Genomic DNA, 14,612 nt, shown 5'->3' with positions numbered 1-14,612 from the left:
GTGTAGATTTGATTGAACAGGGTTTGCAGTAATCAGGCCTGGTTGTGTCTAGTCCAGCTGAACCCCATTATGGATGCAGTTTCATAAATTTGGGGAATTAGTAACTGTTAAGTTAAAAACTGTATTGTGTGTTTACTCAGGTTGCCTTTGTTTTATCTTAGATTTTGTTTTCATTTCTGAAACAATTTAGCATGAGATATACACAAAAACAAACAAAAAACAGAAATCAGGATTGGGGAAAATACTTTTTCACAGCACTGTATGCAACTCAAAGGCATTTTAATCGAAGAGATTGAAAGAGAAAAATGAGTGTTTCCTTTGGAACCAGTTGAGTGTGTATGAGAAACTATACTTGCATGAATTTCCTTGATGCATGCTGATAATAATGCTGTGCTCCTGTCCTTGAGGCATCCCTGCAAAACTTTGTTTTCTGAAAAACCTGATATATATATATATATATATATATATATATATATATATATATATATATACACACATACACATACACATACATACACATATGTGTGTGTATATATAAAATCACTCTCTTATTCTCAGTTTACAGCAGCAGAAACAGAGTCTGCTATGTTTTTGTGCAGATATTTGCTGTTGTGAACGAGGCACCATACTCATGAAGTCAGCATTTCCAGTGCAAAAGACCAGTAAAGTCTATGCATGTTGGATGGATTTTAGTTGGTGCTGCCTACGTTCTTGAGGAGTTTGTTCAGCACACTGCTCTGCTTTAAGGCCTTCAGGTTGGAGATGTCCTCTGCAAACACAGGGACGTCTGAGCTCTGTTCAGGTCCTTCACACTCACTTTCGCTGTCAGACAGAGCCGTGAGGAGAGCGTCGTTCTCGTATGTCGGGAAATAGTACCTACAAACAAAGGGAGGGACAGGAACTTAAATAAACTGTGAATCAAGAAAGCTTGTTAATCTCAGAATTAGGCAAGTGTTGATAATACAATACATTTTATAATTGCACCCGACATTCTACGATAATTGTAGTTTTGTACATTACTCATCTTTGACCTGTCCCACTATTTTGCCCTTTATGTAGTGAATGTTGTGGTATGCTGTATAACTGATTATTAAATACAATATAATAAAGGGTGTTCAGTGGATTCTTTACTCACTGTGGTTGGTCCCAGTGTCTGCTGTCTGGAAGCTGCATCACATGACCGGCCTCATTCAGGTGCTGCACCACTTCCTCTTTGGTTTTGAACTTCCTCTGGCAGCCATGACAGCGGCACTGGTGGAGCTCACGGCGGATGAAGTTCACGAGTTTGACTTGCTGGTAAAACTTCAAATCTGGACAGGAAACAGTATGACAAATGGGGAGCTGGATTTCCTGTGGCAATGCTCCACTTTAAATGTTGGAATGGCAAGACTGTACTTACTGAGGTCTGTTTTTAATTTATGGAGGTCAAATTGATGAGCTTCCTGTAACAAATAATTAAAAAAAAGTACATGCTGATATAAAATCAGAATGAAATTCTAAATGTCACAATGTTAAAATGGTAATTTCTGAATGGTGAACGCACGTAGAGACAAGAGTCCAAGCAAAGCTTCACACCAAAAGATAAGTTATTCTTTATATCACATTGTACCACAGAGCAGTTGAGTTTTTGATTCCAATTGGTCACAAGGTGTTGATGAAGTTTCTATTACCAGCTGTAATGTTTAAATAAACGTGCTTGTTCTAATGAAGTAATCACTTCAATAGTAACAACATACACAGGAATATGTTGGATGCTAGAGCTCGAACAATTTATTGGTTCTGCCGATAAATCGGCCTGATAACCAATTGCTGGAACGATCATAATCGGCATAAATCCACACCAATAGTTTTTCCCGGTTGCGTCTGTTGTGGGAGCGGCTGAGAAGGGTCCGAGAGCAGCCTCTAGAGGTGAAATAAAAACTATCACTGACAAATTTGGTTGTTATTTGAAGTGTTTTTTGATTCATTTTGGATGTCTCTATTTATTTATTTGGACTGCTACTTTTTTGGTTCAGTTTTTATTTACTTTAATATTTAGTAATAGTTCGTATATATTAATATTTATTTCATTTTTAAAAAGTACAAAAGTACAGTACATTTTCATGGTACAGTCAGTACTGTTTATTTTTCCCAATAAAGTTCAGCAATATGTTACTTGAGTTTTATGTTTTCATACAGTATTGGTCCGCTTGATTAATCGGATATCGGCAGGTACTGCCCAACTTGGTTATTGGTATCTATAAAATCCGCTATCGGTCTACCACTATTGGCTGCTCCACATAAACGACTTAAAAAACGTGTGTAACTTTGGATATGGTAAAGCTTTCTGTGAGGAGATTTTTTTTTATGTAGAATTTATGGATTGAGTCTTCGTTAGCTCTTTGTCACAATAAAGCTGTAACGTGAAAGTGTTTCTTGATAAACTGCATTTTTTGTGTCTTATTAAATTCAAGATGCAGATGTTCAAAATATAGCTGTCATATGTAAGTGAACAGGAATGATCTTCCACATTGTGAAGCATAACCATAAACAATATTTATATAAAAATAAACAAAGTATTTCAAGTCATTCTTTAATTAATTTCTAAAAAAAATTATATAGCAAGAATAAAATAATTCAGGACCTGATGTTATAGAAAATAATCAACAGCAGTGAGGTAATGGCCTGATGAAAATTGATTATTTTCTTATAACAGTCACCCTGTTGTTTTATGCCTTACAAAGCATACAGAATATTAATGGCACTTCTTCTTAAACATTCTCAAGCAATATCAAATTAATAATGCATCATAATACTGAGTGGGACTATTAATAGCAACCTGCATGTGGGTGTAGATCTTGTCCATAGTTTCCTCCTGCTGCTCACAGAACAGACACACAGCACACACTGGGTGAGCCTGCCAATCAGACCAGTCACTGTACACACAACACAGCAACACCGAAATCTCACAAATGTAGCAGCTGACCTTATAATGTACTCTATGTGCAGGAAATTCAAACATGGTCATGCTTTCTATGGTAGAAAGTCTAAATCGGCTCTTACTCATCTTCATCCTCCAGCAGCTCCCTGTCATCCTCAGACTGTACCTCCTCCCAGGTCTTCCCCAGCTCCTGTACATGTTACAAAAAAAAACGTCACGTTACACTTCAGCTTTGTCTCTTAAACTTCTGTATCAGCAATATCTCTGCTTCAATAATTAAAAAAAACAATTATTCTTAAAAAACTGGAATCGAATATTCGTGACCTGAAAAACATACCAAATAATTGATGACGTAGAAGCGATCATAGTCGTGATTGCTGGCGTTGATGCGTCTGTGTTGCTTCTTTCTCATGTGATCTTTCAAGGTCATCTTGTCTCGAAAGATTTTCTCACAGTACAGACATTGCATACTGTCAAAATATGAAAAAGAAAAACTTTAAAGATAAGAAAATGTACTATGTTTCATTATACTGTATACAGAAGCTGCACATCGGATGTGTTGCAACTCCATGCAGCCACCAAGAGGGGGCGCTCTACTCAAGGCTTCATCCTTTCTGTTCTATAAGATCTCCTGTATCTTAGTAGTAATCTGTGGTTGTGTGTGCAGCAGCTGCAGGATTACTTGTCCAGTTTCCTCTCCAGTGTATCAAGGAACTGTGTGCAGTAGACGATGTTGTCGGGCAGGCCGATGCTGAATGAGTGCTCTCTGGCCATGTGGTTAAGCAGCACAGACCTAGGAAAGGATGAGGAGCACAATCAGAGCATGAGGAGAGGAGAAACATACACCATGTCTATTTGTCACTGATCAGTGATATACACCGATCAGCCATAACAGGTGACCTGAATAACTCGTTACAATGGCAAAGTCAAGGGGTGGGATATATTAGGCAGCAAGTGAACAGTCAGTTCTCGAAGTTGATGTGTTGAGCGACTTTGACAAGGGCCAAATTGTGATGGCTAGGCGACTGAGTCAGAGCATCTCCAAAACGGCAGGTCTTGTGGGGTGTTCCTGGTATACAGTGGTTAGTACCTACCAAACGTTGTCCATGGAAGGACAACCAGTGAACTGGGTGACAGTGTCAGGGGCGCCTAAAACTCAATGATGCATGTGGGGAGCAAATGCTAGCCCATCTGGTCCGATCCCACAGAAGAGCTACTGCAGCACAAATTGTTGAAAAAGTTAATGCTGGCTATGATAGAAAGGTGTCAGAACACAATGCATCACAGCTTGCTGCGTATGGGGCTGAATACGAATACTTTCACACTTACCACCTACCTAAACATTGCTGCAGGCCAAGTACACTCCTTCACCGCAGTGGTATTTCCTAATGGAAGTGGCATCTTTCAGCGGGATAATGCTCCCTGCCACACTGCAAAAATTGTTCAGGAATAGTTTGAGGAATATGACAGAGTTCAAGGTGTTGACTTGGACTCCAAATTCCCAAGATCTCAATCCGTTCGAGCAGTTGTGAGATGTGCTAATCAAACAAATCCAATCCATGCCGGCCCCACCTCACAATTTACAGGACTTAAAGGATCAGCTGCTATCAGCTGTCGGTGCCAGATACGAGTCCATGTCTCGACAGGTCAGAGCTGTTTTGGTGACACAAGGGGGACCTGCACAATATTTGGCAGGTGGATTTAATGTTATGGCTGATTGGTGTATAAATTAGTAGGAAAAATTAATGTTACGATAACACAATCCTACTGATCTCTGCTGTAAACATTGCATTTTAATGAGGTGAATATTAAATGATGTAACACTGCAATGGGAGAGTAAATATTACATTCTAAATGATACAGTTAAAGAGTCTAGAATTTTTTTATATAACAAACTTATTTAGAGGATAGCTCTAGGCCTCAGTCATTTATCAAAACTAATTTCTTTCATTTTTTTTACCTGCTAGGCGTGCTCAAAAAGGCCAAATGCTTTTTTTTTTTTTTTTTTAAACATAGCATATTGCTGATACACCTGGAAATGAGAACATCATCAATGTGTTTATTTGTCAGGAATAAGAAAACTGTGCGTGTGTGTGATTACCGGCAGCTCTTACCTGTTTCCGGTAAATTCTTCATTGCAGAAAATGCAGCTCCGCTGAAAGCTGGTATCGTCTCTTTCCTTTTGCTGCTGTTCAAGAACCTCCTCCTGCTCGACACACAGCAAAAACTCCTCAATAATTAAAACACACAATTATTAAACACACAAACAATTAAAACAAAACAAGTTTTATTTATAAAGGTACTTTTTAAAGAAAGTCATTTTATTTCTGACGCATAGATATAATCATACAATATGTCCCATACAAAATCCAATTCCACAAATCCATACATGATGACCACAGTTTTCTGCGTAATGCGTAATCAACACGTCAGAATAAATCTGCATAATGAAGCACGAGCGTGTGAAATTCTCTCTGCGTACTGCGGTGAACATCTGAGGAAGGTCGCAGCAGTTCGTTCAGCAGTGGCTTGCTACGATGCGGCACGGGCTGCTGTGGTGATGGCTATACACGGTTGCCTAGCAACGGCGATCGCAGATTTTGCCAGAGATGTGTGTGCGAGATGATGATGTTGACTCATTATAACCCACAGAAACAATGCGAGAGGGAGCTCAGGTTTCTCAGTGTGTTACTAATCATTTTCATATGATTTCCAAGAAATAGCAGGTTTACGCAGTTCATAGCATGCTGGAATTGTGGTTATTTTTTTCCCCCACCCACTCACGGTTTACTTTTACTCGAAATGTTTGTACTAATTAATGCATAGAGACAAATATTTAGGTTTGTGCAGTTAAAATGCTTTTCAGGAACTACAGTATGTGATCAATTATGTTTTATAGGAAAACCCAATTCATGTTCCTACTTCGGGACAGTAATAGCTGGCTTTGCCAATATGGGTTAAACAACACGTGAAAATAAACCCAAACCAGAAACCATTAGCCCAAACCATAAATAAACGCCCCCTATAATAAAACAGAGCCATTGCCATCGCCCCCCACTCCCCCACCTATTTGTCAGCAGTCTTATATTAAACTATAAAGCAGTGTAATTTGTGAGCAGTGGTTTGTGTAATTTCTTTGGGCCAGGAGGTGAAAGATTAATAAACACACACCAATCGTTTCTGCTGGAGCTCCTCTCGAAGGATGCGGTCCTCTGGCAGAACGTCACACAGGAGGAAGTAGTACTCCTGCAGCTCTGAGACACAAACAGTTCCAGAACTGGTTAGAAATTTGCTGGTTAGAAACTGCCAACATGCATGTGCTTTAGATTTTGAAGCACAGGTCTGCTTCTTACTAAAGAGGTTAAGGTGCTAATATGATGCAACTTATTTAATTTGCCTTCCAGAATTATTGGCACCTTTCATAATAAATTAGCAAAAATGAGTGTGTAATAAATAAATAAATATCTAACACAAAAAACCATACTTTTTTAAATAATAGTGTTTTCTCAACATAAAAAAGAAAAAAAGAAAGGTGGCAAAATTGTTGACATCTATTAGTAATATTTCCAATAAACACTCAATTTGTCATTCTTGGAAAACACTGATCATTTGCTCTCATTCCCCAGGAACTCGATTATCTTTAACCATGTCCTGTATCCCTGGGGTATAAATATGAGGTTGCACACACGCAAAATCCCTTTGTCAAAAACATTCAAAACAAATGAGACTAACGAAGAGAGGAAAAAAGAGTAAAAAAAATTTAAATCAACATTTAAACACCACTTTCGTAACACCAAGCTGTCTGGAAGCTTTAAGAGAAAGAAGCCCTCTGGCTTACCGGCAGGTCCTTCAGAGTTGGTCTTGATGACGCTGCAAAAGTCTGTGATAGGCTTCTCTGTAAACCTTTTCTTCCAGTAAAGCATGTACCTGCAACAGCGTAACAACATTTTTCATTACGGCTCTGAATCAAATATTTAGATTCTTTAATTTCCCGGAGCCACTGGTGGGTCCAGATTTACTTTATTCCTTACTCTCATATCTACATACATTTCCTACCAGCAGTTATCGAATAATTCAAAATAGTTATTAAGAATATGCTCTAATATGAAGCTTATTCAAGTTAATGTGCAGCCTCAGCCATAATAATACCATTAAACATAAAGTACACTTCCTCTGTCAAAAGTTTGTGCACACACACATCATTAAAGGAATGTTTTTCATAATCTAACTGTTAAGACTCCAGACCTGAAGAGCCGCAGTACTACAGAGGATTATTTTTCCCCTCTTCTTATGCATTTAAAAAAATAATAATAATAATTTATTGGTATAAACCTGGTTTAAAACCTGGCACATTAATATAGAATTCAATCGTTGTGTTACAATTACAGATGTGAATATATCGATGATTTTACAATGGCTTCACATGTGGCTTAGTAACACTACAAAATGTTGTAAAGTTCAAGGGGGTGAATATTTATGAAAACACTGTAAATATATGTAAGTTTTGGTTTAGGTCATAAAAGCATGTGTCATTTCCTAGTTTTTTTCATACCCTAAAATGTGAAATAATGAGACTGTGTACAACATTTGAGTTCCACTGTAAAGCCGGTCATGTGATCACTCTTCATTATTCAGTCACAAAGTTATAAAATACACGGCTGAATAAGAATGACTTTAGAGTTGCATCTCCTGGTCAACGTTCATAAAATCCCCTGAAATATTCATACCCATACCCTGTGACACTTTCCACTTTATCAATATGATTCATTTGGAAAACCTGACCAAAGGCCGATTCACAGAATTGTTTAACTCGTCGTACATTGGGAAATCAGCGATGAGTTTGATGTCAGCGATGACCAGCTTGTGCTCCAGCAGCAGGTGTTTCAGGAGCTGGTCTTTATCTGAGAGAGGAGCCGTGTGTGAGCACAGGACACAGCACACCAGGCAGCCTTGGTCCGTTGAGGAGACATTAATGCAAGCAGTCAGCTGCTCAGGAAAGCACAGCGGCTCCAGAATACAATCCTGCCCACCTGAAGAGAAGACAGGGCGAGTAGTGTACGTCAGCACAGGTTACACACTATTACAGTCCTTCAAATTTAAGATGGCATGTTACAGTGAAAAGAACGTGCAAACAAAGAATTTTATATGACCATTTTTTAGTAATGTACACAGGAGGCAAAATGTAATACAAAGCTATCAAAAAAACATTCAAAAGTATTCGAAAGGGCAAAGTTAAAGTTTAACGTGCATTCATGAAAAAAGATTTGTAGGCTAATTACGTCCTCAGAACCTTGCAGTATTTATTAGTTTGCTGCTAAACAGCAATTTAAGCTTAAAACAGTTATTTAAGCTGCAATATGATAGAGCTAAACTTTCGTCACTTGCAGGTCTGTAATCAAACTCATCTGGCTGAAGCAGTTGTCATTAGATTCTGCATCTGTTTCTCAGTCGGACAACGTCTGAGTGGGGGTTTTCATGTTAGGCATAAATTTTCCAGTTAGCATAACTGGATGAACCAACAGACCGATCTCGTTTCACAGCATCTCAAATGTTGTTTTTGTCATGCTGAAACGCCTGAGCCGAAGTCTGTCATCGAAATGATTTGGTATAATTACCTCCCAGAACTGTCTGACACAATTCTGTTCCCAAATATCAGGCACCCACCGCCAATCACAAGAGAACATGAGGTTTGTGATAGCATTTCGTCTGCACGCTCTGAAGCGCAAGTCATTTATTATATTGGAAAAAAGAGCCACAGTGGCTTCCCCGGTTGCAACAACTTCCATTTGTGTACTGATATTTTGCACCAGTTTCCCAGGAAGTGACACTTTCGTTCTCTTGAACACATGGGATGGAAACTTTATTCGCAAAGGTTTTATACGATATTCCAATTTTTTGCAAATTGGATGGAAAGATAGCTAGTGAAATGATTTGGGGGAAAAAATGGAGCCCAAATAGATATCGAATCTTGGCTCGACTGTCACCAATAGGCTTCATGAATCTACAACCTGAGCTAGAAAGAAATCAGCCCCAGCATTGCTTCTTCATACCATTCAGTGTGTTCTGTCTAATGAAGATCGGTGGTGCCGCTGCAGCAAGTTCCAGAAACATCCAAACTAATCTGCCTTAATCATTTTTAAGACGTTTGTTGATAATAATAATTAAAAAAAGAATCCCAAAATTTATGTTTTTAGCTGTGAAAGACAGGGGTTTAGCTGTGCTGTTAATGTCACAATCTCTTGCATACTAGTAAATAATAAGATAGAATAAGAAGTCGAAATTAATATCGATACAAGTGACTGTATATATGATTAAGAGCATACGTATATGTAATATGGAACGCATATAATATATAAATGTCAACAAAGTCTGTGAGTAGAAATGTATTATGGTCCTATTTAAATATACAGTTTAGCGCAGTAGTAAAGAAAACTAAGCTGCGACAATTCAGTTACAATAAATACAACTAATTCTATAAAACAATCGTCTAAAAAAGCGACACAACATGTATTTTTTCACGAGTGTCATTAATAAACATACAACAGCATGGTCTCTACCTGTTAGCTCAGTACTCGCCTTCCCAGCCACCATCTTGAAGCAACACAGTCACGTGACGCCTCTAAGCGCGTCTTAGCCCGTCAGGTTTATGGGACTTGTAGTCTTTCATGTGCCTTTTGCCGCTTCAGTGACTCAGTCTCCCATGATACACTTCTGTCGCCAGACTGAGCTGTTGGAAGGATGCTGAGCTGAGCGTCTGCCCTCGGAACAATACAGTGACATGCAGCGTGCCAGCAATATGGAGCGTATCGCTTTTAATTCCCGTTATATAGCTAATATGCGTTTTTTGTGCTAGACGAGACAAAAGAACAATGTGGATACCGACCGAACACGAAAAATATGGCGTGGGTAAGATTACATTTTCATTGTTTGCCGCGTTTATAATTGAAATAAGATCACTGGTGCATTAGTGCAGGTGGGAAAATACGATGGGCGCAGATCAGATCAGATCAGATCAGAAGAAATCAGATGTCTGGCAGCATGCACGTGAAATAACAGCTTGTCTATTTATTTATTTGACATTGATGAAGAGATCAGGATTTAAATATGTGAGAATATTTCTAAATGCATTTGATTGGAGTGTTAAATGTATTACTAATCACATGTAAGGAATTTCATTGAAACAGGATTTGCCTCTTTTTTGTTTGTTTTTGTCATCACAGAAAACAGTGATATTTTTTTTAAATAGTAGTTTTTAATAGCAGTTTGCATTGGATTTGTTGACACGAAAAATTGACATTTTGACATTTGTGTTTGATATATTTATTTATTTAAATCAGGGGTTTCAAACATATGGGAATAATATTCCAGATTCAAATCTGGCACGCTAAATGAATTCAGAATCCGTATTTGAAATGTAAATAGTCATGTGGACTGTGATTGAACTGAAAGATTTGAAGAAGAAGAAAAAAAAGAGCTACTAGGCAGAAAAAAACATCACAAGAAAAACTCATTGGATTTAAACTCAACTACTGGCAAAATCTGCTAATGATGTATATGATTCTTCATTAGCAAGAGTTATTTGTAATCAGATTTGTAATCATGTCTCTTTCCAGAAGAACCAATTCAGAGTTTTCACAGCAATGGGGGTGAATACTAATGCTGTCACAACTTTTAGTTAAAAAAAAAAGAAGATAAATACTGGTAACACACTAAAGAGAGTTGTTAATGTGTTATTGGTCACTAAACAGATTTTTTGGTCCAACCCACTTGACATCGGACAAAGTGTAATGTGGCCTGTTACATCAAATGAGTTTGACCCCCAATGTCTTTTTGAGGTCTTTTTGGTTACTCTAAGAAATTAACACACTGTATGTTTACTAGCTGAATAAATCAGTCCGTCCAGGATTTTGCACTTGTGTGATCGCAGAAATTAATACAAAATTAAGGAAACTCCGCAATATTCGCAGGAGCTTGCAATTTTTCAAAATTACTGCAGATTTTCCGCAGATTTGGGCCAAGACGGATCATGTGACATCATCACAGACTCCCTTCGAGTCACGTGTGTCGAACATGAGTACAGCTAAAAGATCTCATTTACCAACAAACATCACTGCGATAGACTGTGCAAAACAATTAAATTAATTAAATGAATTCATTGCAATTTCACCATTTCAAGTAGTTTTCCCACAAAAAATGGACTGCCTGTTTACTGTAAGAGACAGAATACAATCGCACCTTCAATATAGTTATGATATTATGGGTCTGTTCTGTCTAGATATTCTCTGTATATCTTGTGTCCGGGGATATTAAACTGTCTGGCACAAAATCTCACAAAATCAGCAGTCTCCAAAACACAGCTATGAAGGCACATAACCAGTTTTGTGTAGGTGTCCATTGTGCTTTTGTTGTGATAAAGCCGACAGGCTGAGTGATAAATCTTGTCAGATGGCTGTAGTAGGCCATATCTGTCAAAATCTGGGCAGAATCTCCCTGAGGCTAGCGTTGCGTGGACAGAGTCGTCTCACTGCTTATAACAGGAAAAGACAGAGTACACAGCATCTGCTTAGCCAGAAGCTTGCCTGAACATCACTTTTACAGTGACATGCTCCTACTGACCCATTTCCAGCCATGTCAGCCCAGAGAGACCTTCCGTATTGCATTTACGTTTTGTGGCATTCCATTAATGTGTGTTAAAAACAAACTGGTCAAGCCTAAAACGATCTTTTATTATCAGGACCAAAAGCATTAACGTTTACTGTGATTCATTCAACGCCCCACAGCCTTCTTGCAGAGGCCGTATTACGATAATGATTAATAAACAATAATATACTGTACAAGTCTACTAGACACAGTAAACAATATCTAATTTCAGAAAGTACAGCAATAGCGAGGGGGGCATAAAACTGTCATGTGAGAAAGACAACAATGAGCAAAAGAGACGGCCAGACACACAAGCCCAAAATACAGATCTCACTCCAAAAGAACTGTTTTTATATCCATTTCTCTACAATGAATTGCATATTTTACTTAGTAATATCTAATTAAATGTCTTTTGAAATAGAAGACTATTTTAATCATTTGTCATCATTTGTCAGTCTTTTGTGTGTAAAGTTGTATGTAATTTTAGGCCTAACCAAATAAAACATTTCCACCAGATTTACAAAAGTCTCAGTAAAGTTGATTCTATTCATGAACAGCTGTGTATGTTGATAACTGCCAATCAATCGTAAATTTCCATGTGTGGTCACAGCATAGCTGATTTACATTTAATGACACCCACAAAACTCCATACAAGGCAAAGCTTGCTGAGAGCTGGAAAATGACAACTAAACGGTGAAAGTGCAACGTGCACTAAATCTTCCAGTAATGCAGTTCAGCCACTGCAGCACGTCAGCTCCTATAAAACATCTGTATAACTCCTTGTATAGGGTGCTATTTCTTTTGTCCTAATTGAATGGCTAGTCTAGTCTAGTTTTATCTTGACAGAGTAATCTGTATATGAAGAGTTCTTTTGGGATACCCTCCACGTCTTTAAATATGCTGCAAACAGGAAGTATCATAGAAGAACTGAGTATTTAGGAGACAGAGACTTCCCTTGGCAGGGAGGGGTATCTCTGTGACACAGTCACACCCGAGTCCATTTAAAGACAACCCCAGACTACTGTTTCATGTGGAACAGAGATCACAGGACATCAAAAAATCAGCTTTCACACATGAACACATGCACCAAACTCTCAGCAAAAGAAAAGGAGAAGAGAATGAAGCAGGACAAGAGAGACACAACAGCAGTTAATATTGTCCTCTCTGTCTCTGCATAAAGCACGGAATAAAATATAAAAATAAAAAAGAAACCGTTTTAGCGACAAGCTGGAGTAGGACTCGAGCTCGTTCAAGCAAAACATGGAGAAATGCTTTTGTATTAATGCACACAGCTACTGAAACCTTTATCATTCATGAAATATGGATGGAATCCAGCAGGGATGTGTGCGCACACGCATAGGTATACACACACACACACACACACACACACACACACACACACACACACACACATACAGAAGCTTGCATACTGTATTCTTGGCTTTCTCCTTTATAAGGATTGATGTGCCATCTGTGTTATACTGTAATCCTCCCATAACACAAGCCTCTATAGAGCGATCAGGACATTTCTCCATCAAGGGACATTTTCTCTTCCAGTCCAAAAAAAGTTTTTGTTTGCAGCTGGTAGAGCCATATGTTGTAAAAGAAGTGCAGCGGAGTTATCTAATGATTAGCAGACAGCTCAGTACTCTCATCATATACACCTACTGAATTTAAAGGTGCTTCCACATCTATTAGTCCAAAATAAGTGTGGTTCGTTTGCTATTTGGTTTGGTTTAGTTTCACACTGTGCATTATTCAACAAAGCAAAAAAAACAAAAAAAGTGCTGACCAGTGGGTGTGTAGGTCCGAAAACTCCTTCAATTTATGACCGGAAACACTTGCGATCGCAGAAATTAACGCAAACTCAAGAAAGATTTCCTAAAGATTTCTGCCAAGGCGCGTCCTGTGATTTCATCATAACACACATCTCATTTAACAACAAACATCACTGTGAAAGACGGTGCAAAACAATTGCAATTTCGCAATTCAAATAGTTTTCCTCAAAAAAGCTCAAAAAACTCTACAAGTTGCAGAGCAAATTTAAATAAATAAATAAAAATCTGCCACAAATCAAGCATTTTTGGCTGCAACAATCACAAAAAAATCTCCTGGAAAATCCTGTATGGGCTTCTTTACCAAGCATCACATGCACTGATGATCATCTCTTTTTGTCAATGGCATTTCTGCAGTCCTACAGCTCTGTCCTTTGGTTCAGTTTTCACCCCCCAGCTCAGTTTAACAGCTTTCTACAGAAAAATGGCATGTTGGGTTCACTTCACAAAGTGAGTCCAATAACTTTCTTACTGCATACGAATCATGAGTTCAGTTGGAACTGACTGAAACCATTTTGTTCAGGGTACTTCTACAGAATCAGCATTTGGTCCTGAATCAAATCCTGGTGTGGGAACACACTCAGGTGTGGACCAAAACAACCTTTCAGAGAGTGTATGAGCATGAGTATGAGGTGGTGTTGGTCCAATTCCAATTGAACCCGAGTGAGGTTTGTTTGTAGTGAGGAGCAAGAAAGTGAACTCAGCCAAAGGACAGAGTTGTAGTGCTGCAGAAACGCCATGTGTTCTGGATATTTCTACAGACGGAACAAAAAAGGAACGAAAGACCACCAGAGAGGCAAACCCACCAGGGTTCGAATCAAACAGACTATATTCTGCATAGGTTAAAACACCCTAATGTTGTGTTGTTGTGTAATATATGATTCAACACTCCATGTTTCCAGCCTCTGCAATCACACTTTTTCTGACATCATCTCTCAAGGGAACTAGTTGGACTCGAACCGTTCACTCATGGCACACTTCACTAGCGGTGTCCCTGAGGAGCATGTAGTCTGCGTTTACAAATGAAGTGAGGCCTATCGTAACATCCTGGTCTCACACTCTTTAGCTTGTGAGAGTGTATTTATGACAGGAGTGTGTGTGGCATATAGATGAGCCACTCTTTGTCACATGCTGACTCTGCTTGGGCTTTGCCCTGGGCCATGGGCAGGCGGACAGGAGGAGGGAGCAAGGGATGTTAAAAGCGAGTGGCACAAACA

At 38.6% G+C, this 14,612-nt stretch overlaps 2 protein-coding genes across 2 annotated transcripts in view; one reads left to right on the top strand and one right to left on the bottom strand.

Moving 5' to 3' along the window:
• Positions 1-534: 534 nt before the first annotated feature.
• znf277 (zinc finger protein 277) lies at positions 535-9,598 on the bottom strand. The gene is made up of 12 exons (XM_053631225.1): positions 9,478-9,598; positions 7,740-7,950; positions 6,759-6,847; positions 6,092-6,174; positions 5,035-5,126; positions 3,603-3,713; positions 3,258-3,390; positions 3,043-3,110; positions 2,819-2,915; positions 1,400-1,442; positions 1,136-1,310; positions 535-876 (listed from the first exon to the last, which is right to left on the bottom strand). Exons 1-12 carry the CDS (start codon positions 9,509-9,511, stop codon positions 690-692), a joined length of 1,323 nt encoding a protein of 440 aa, XP_053487200.1. The 5' UTR covers positions 9,512-9,598; the 3' UTR covers positions 535-689.
• Positions 9,599-9,742: 144 nt separating this feature from the next.
• The window catches only part of dock4 (dedicator of cytokinesis 4), an 88,363-nt gene continuing 83,493 nt past the window's right edge, over positions 9,743-14,612 (top strand). The window contains exon 1 of the mRNA XM_053631224.1: positions 9,743-9,826. Coding sequence (XP_053487199.1) covers positions 9,790-9,826 — 37 coding nt within the window. The 5' untranslated portion in view covers positions 9,743-9,789. The remainder of the gene's footprint in view (positions 9,827-14,612) is intronic.

Source organism: Ictalurus furcatus, chromosome 8 (assembly GCF_023375685.1).
Source record: "Ictalurus furcatus strain D&B chromosome 8, Billie_1.0, whole genome shotgun sequence".
Classification (NCBI taxonomy): Eukaryota; Metazoa; Chordata; class Actinopteri; order Siluriformes; family Ictaluridae; genus Ictalurus; species Ictalurus furcatus.
Note: the sequence above shows the minus strand (reverse complement) of the source record. Positions and strands in the feature narration are given on the sequence as shown.

What these genes read in the sequence shown, in the direction of transcription:
- znf277 (XM_053631225.1), bottom strand. Translation starts at nt 9,511, where the DNA reads ATGGTGGCTGGGAAGGCGAGTACTGAGCTAACAG. An exon ending in GGCGAGTACTGAGCTAACAG is followed by an intron (nt 7,951 to 9,477) that starts GTAGAGACCATG and finishes TCTTCTCTTCAG; the next exon opens with GTGGGCAGGATTGTATTCTG. An exon ending in GAAGAATTTACCGGAAACAG is followed by an intron (nt 3,714 to 5,034) that starts GTAAGAGCTGCC and finishes ATCCTTTCCTAG; the next exon opens with GTCTGTGCTGCTTAACCACA.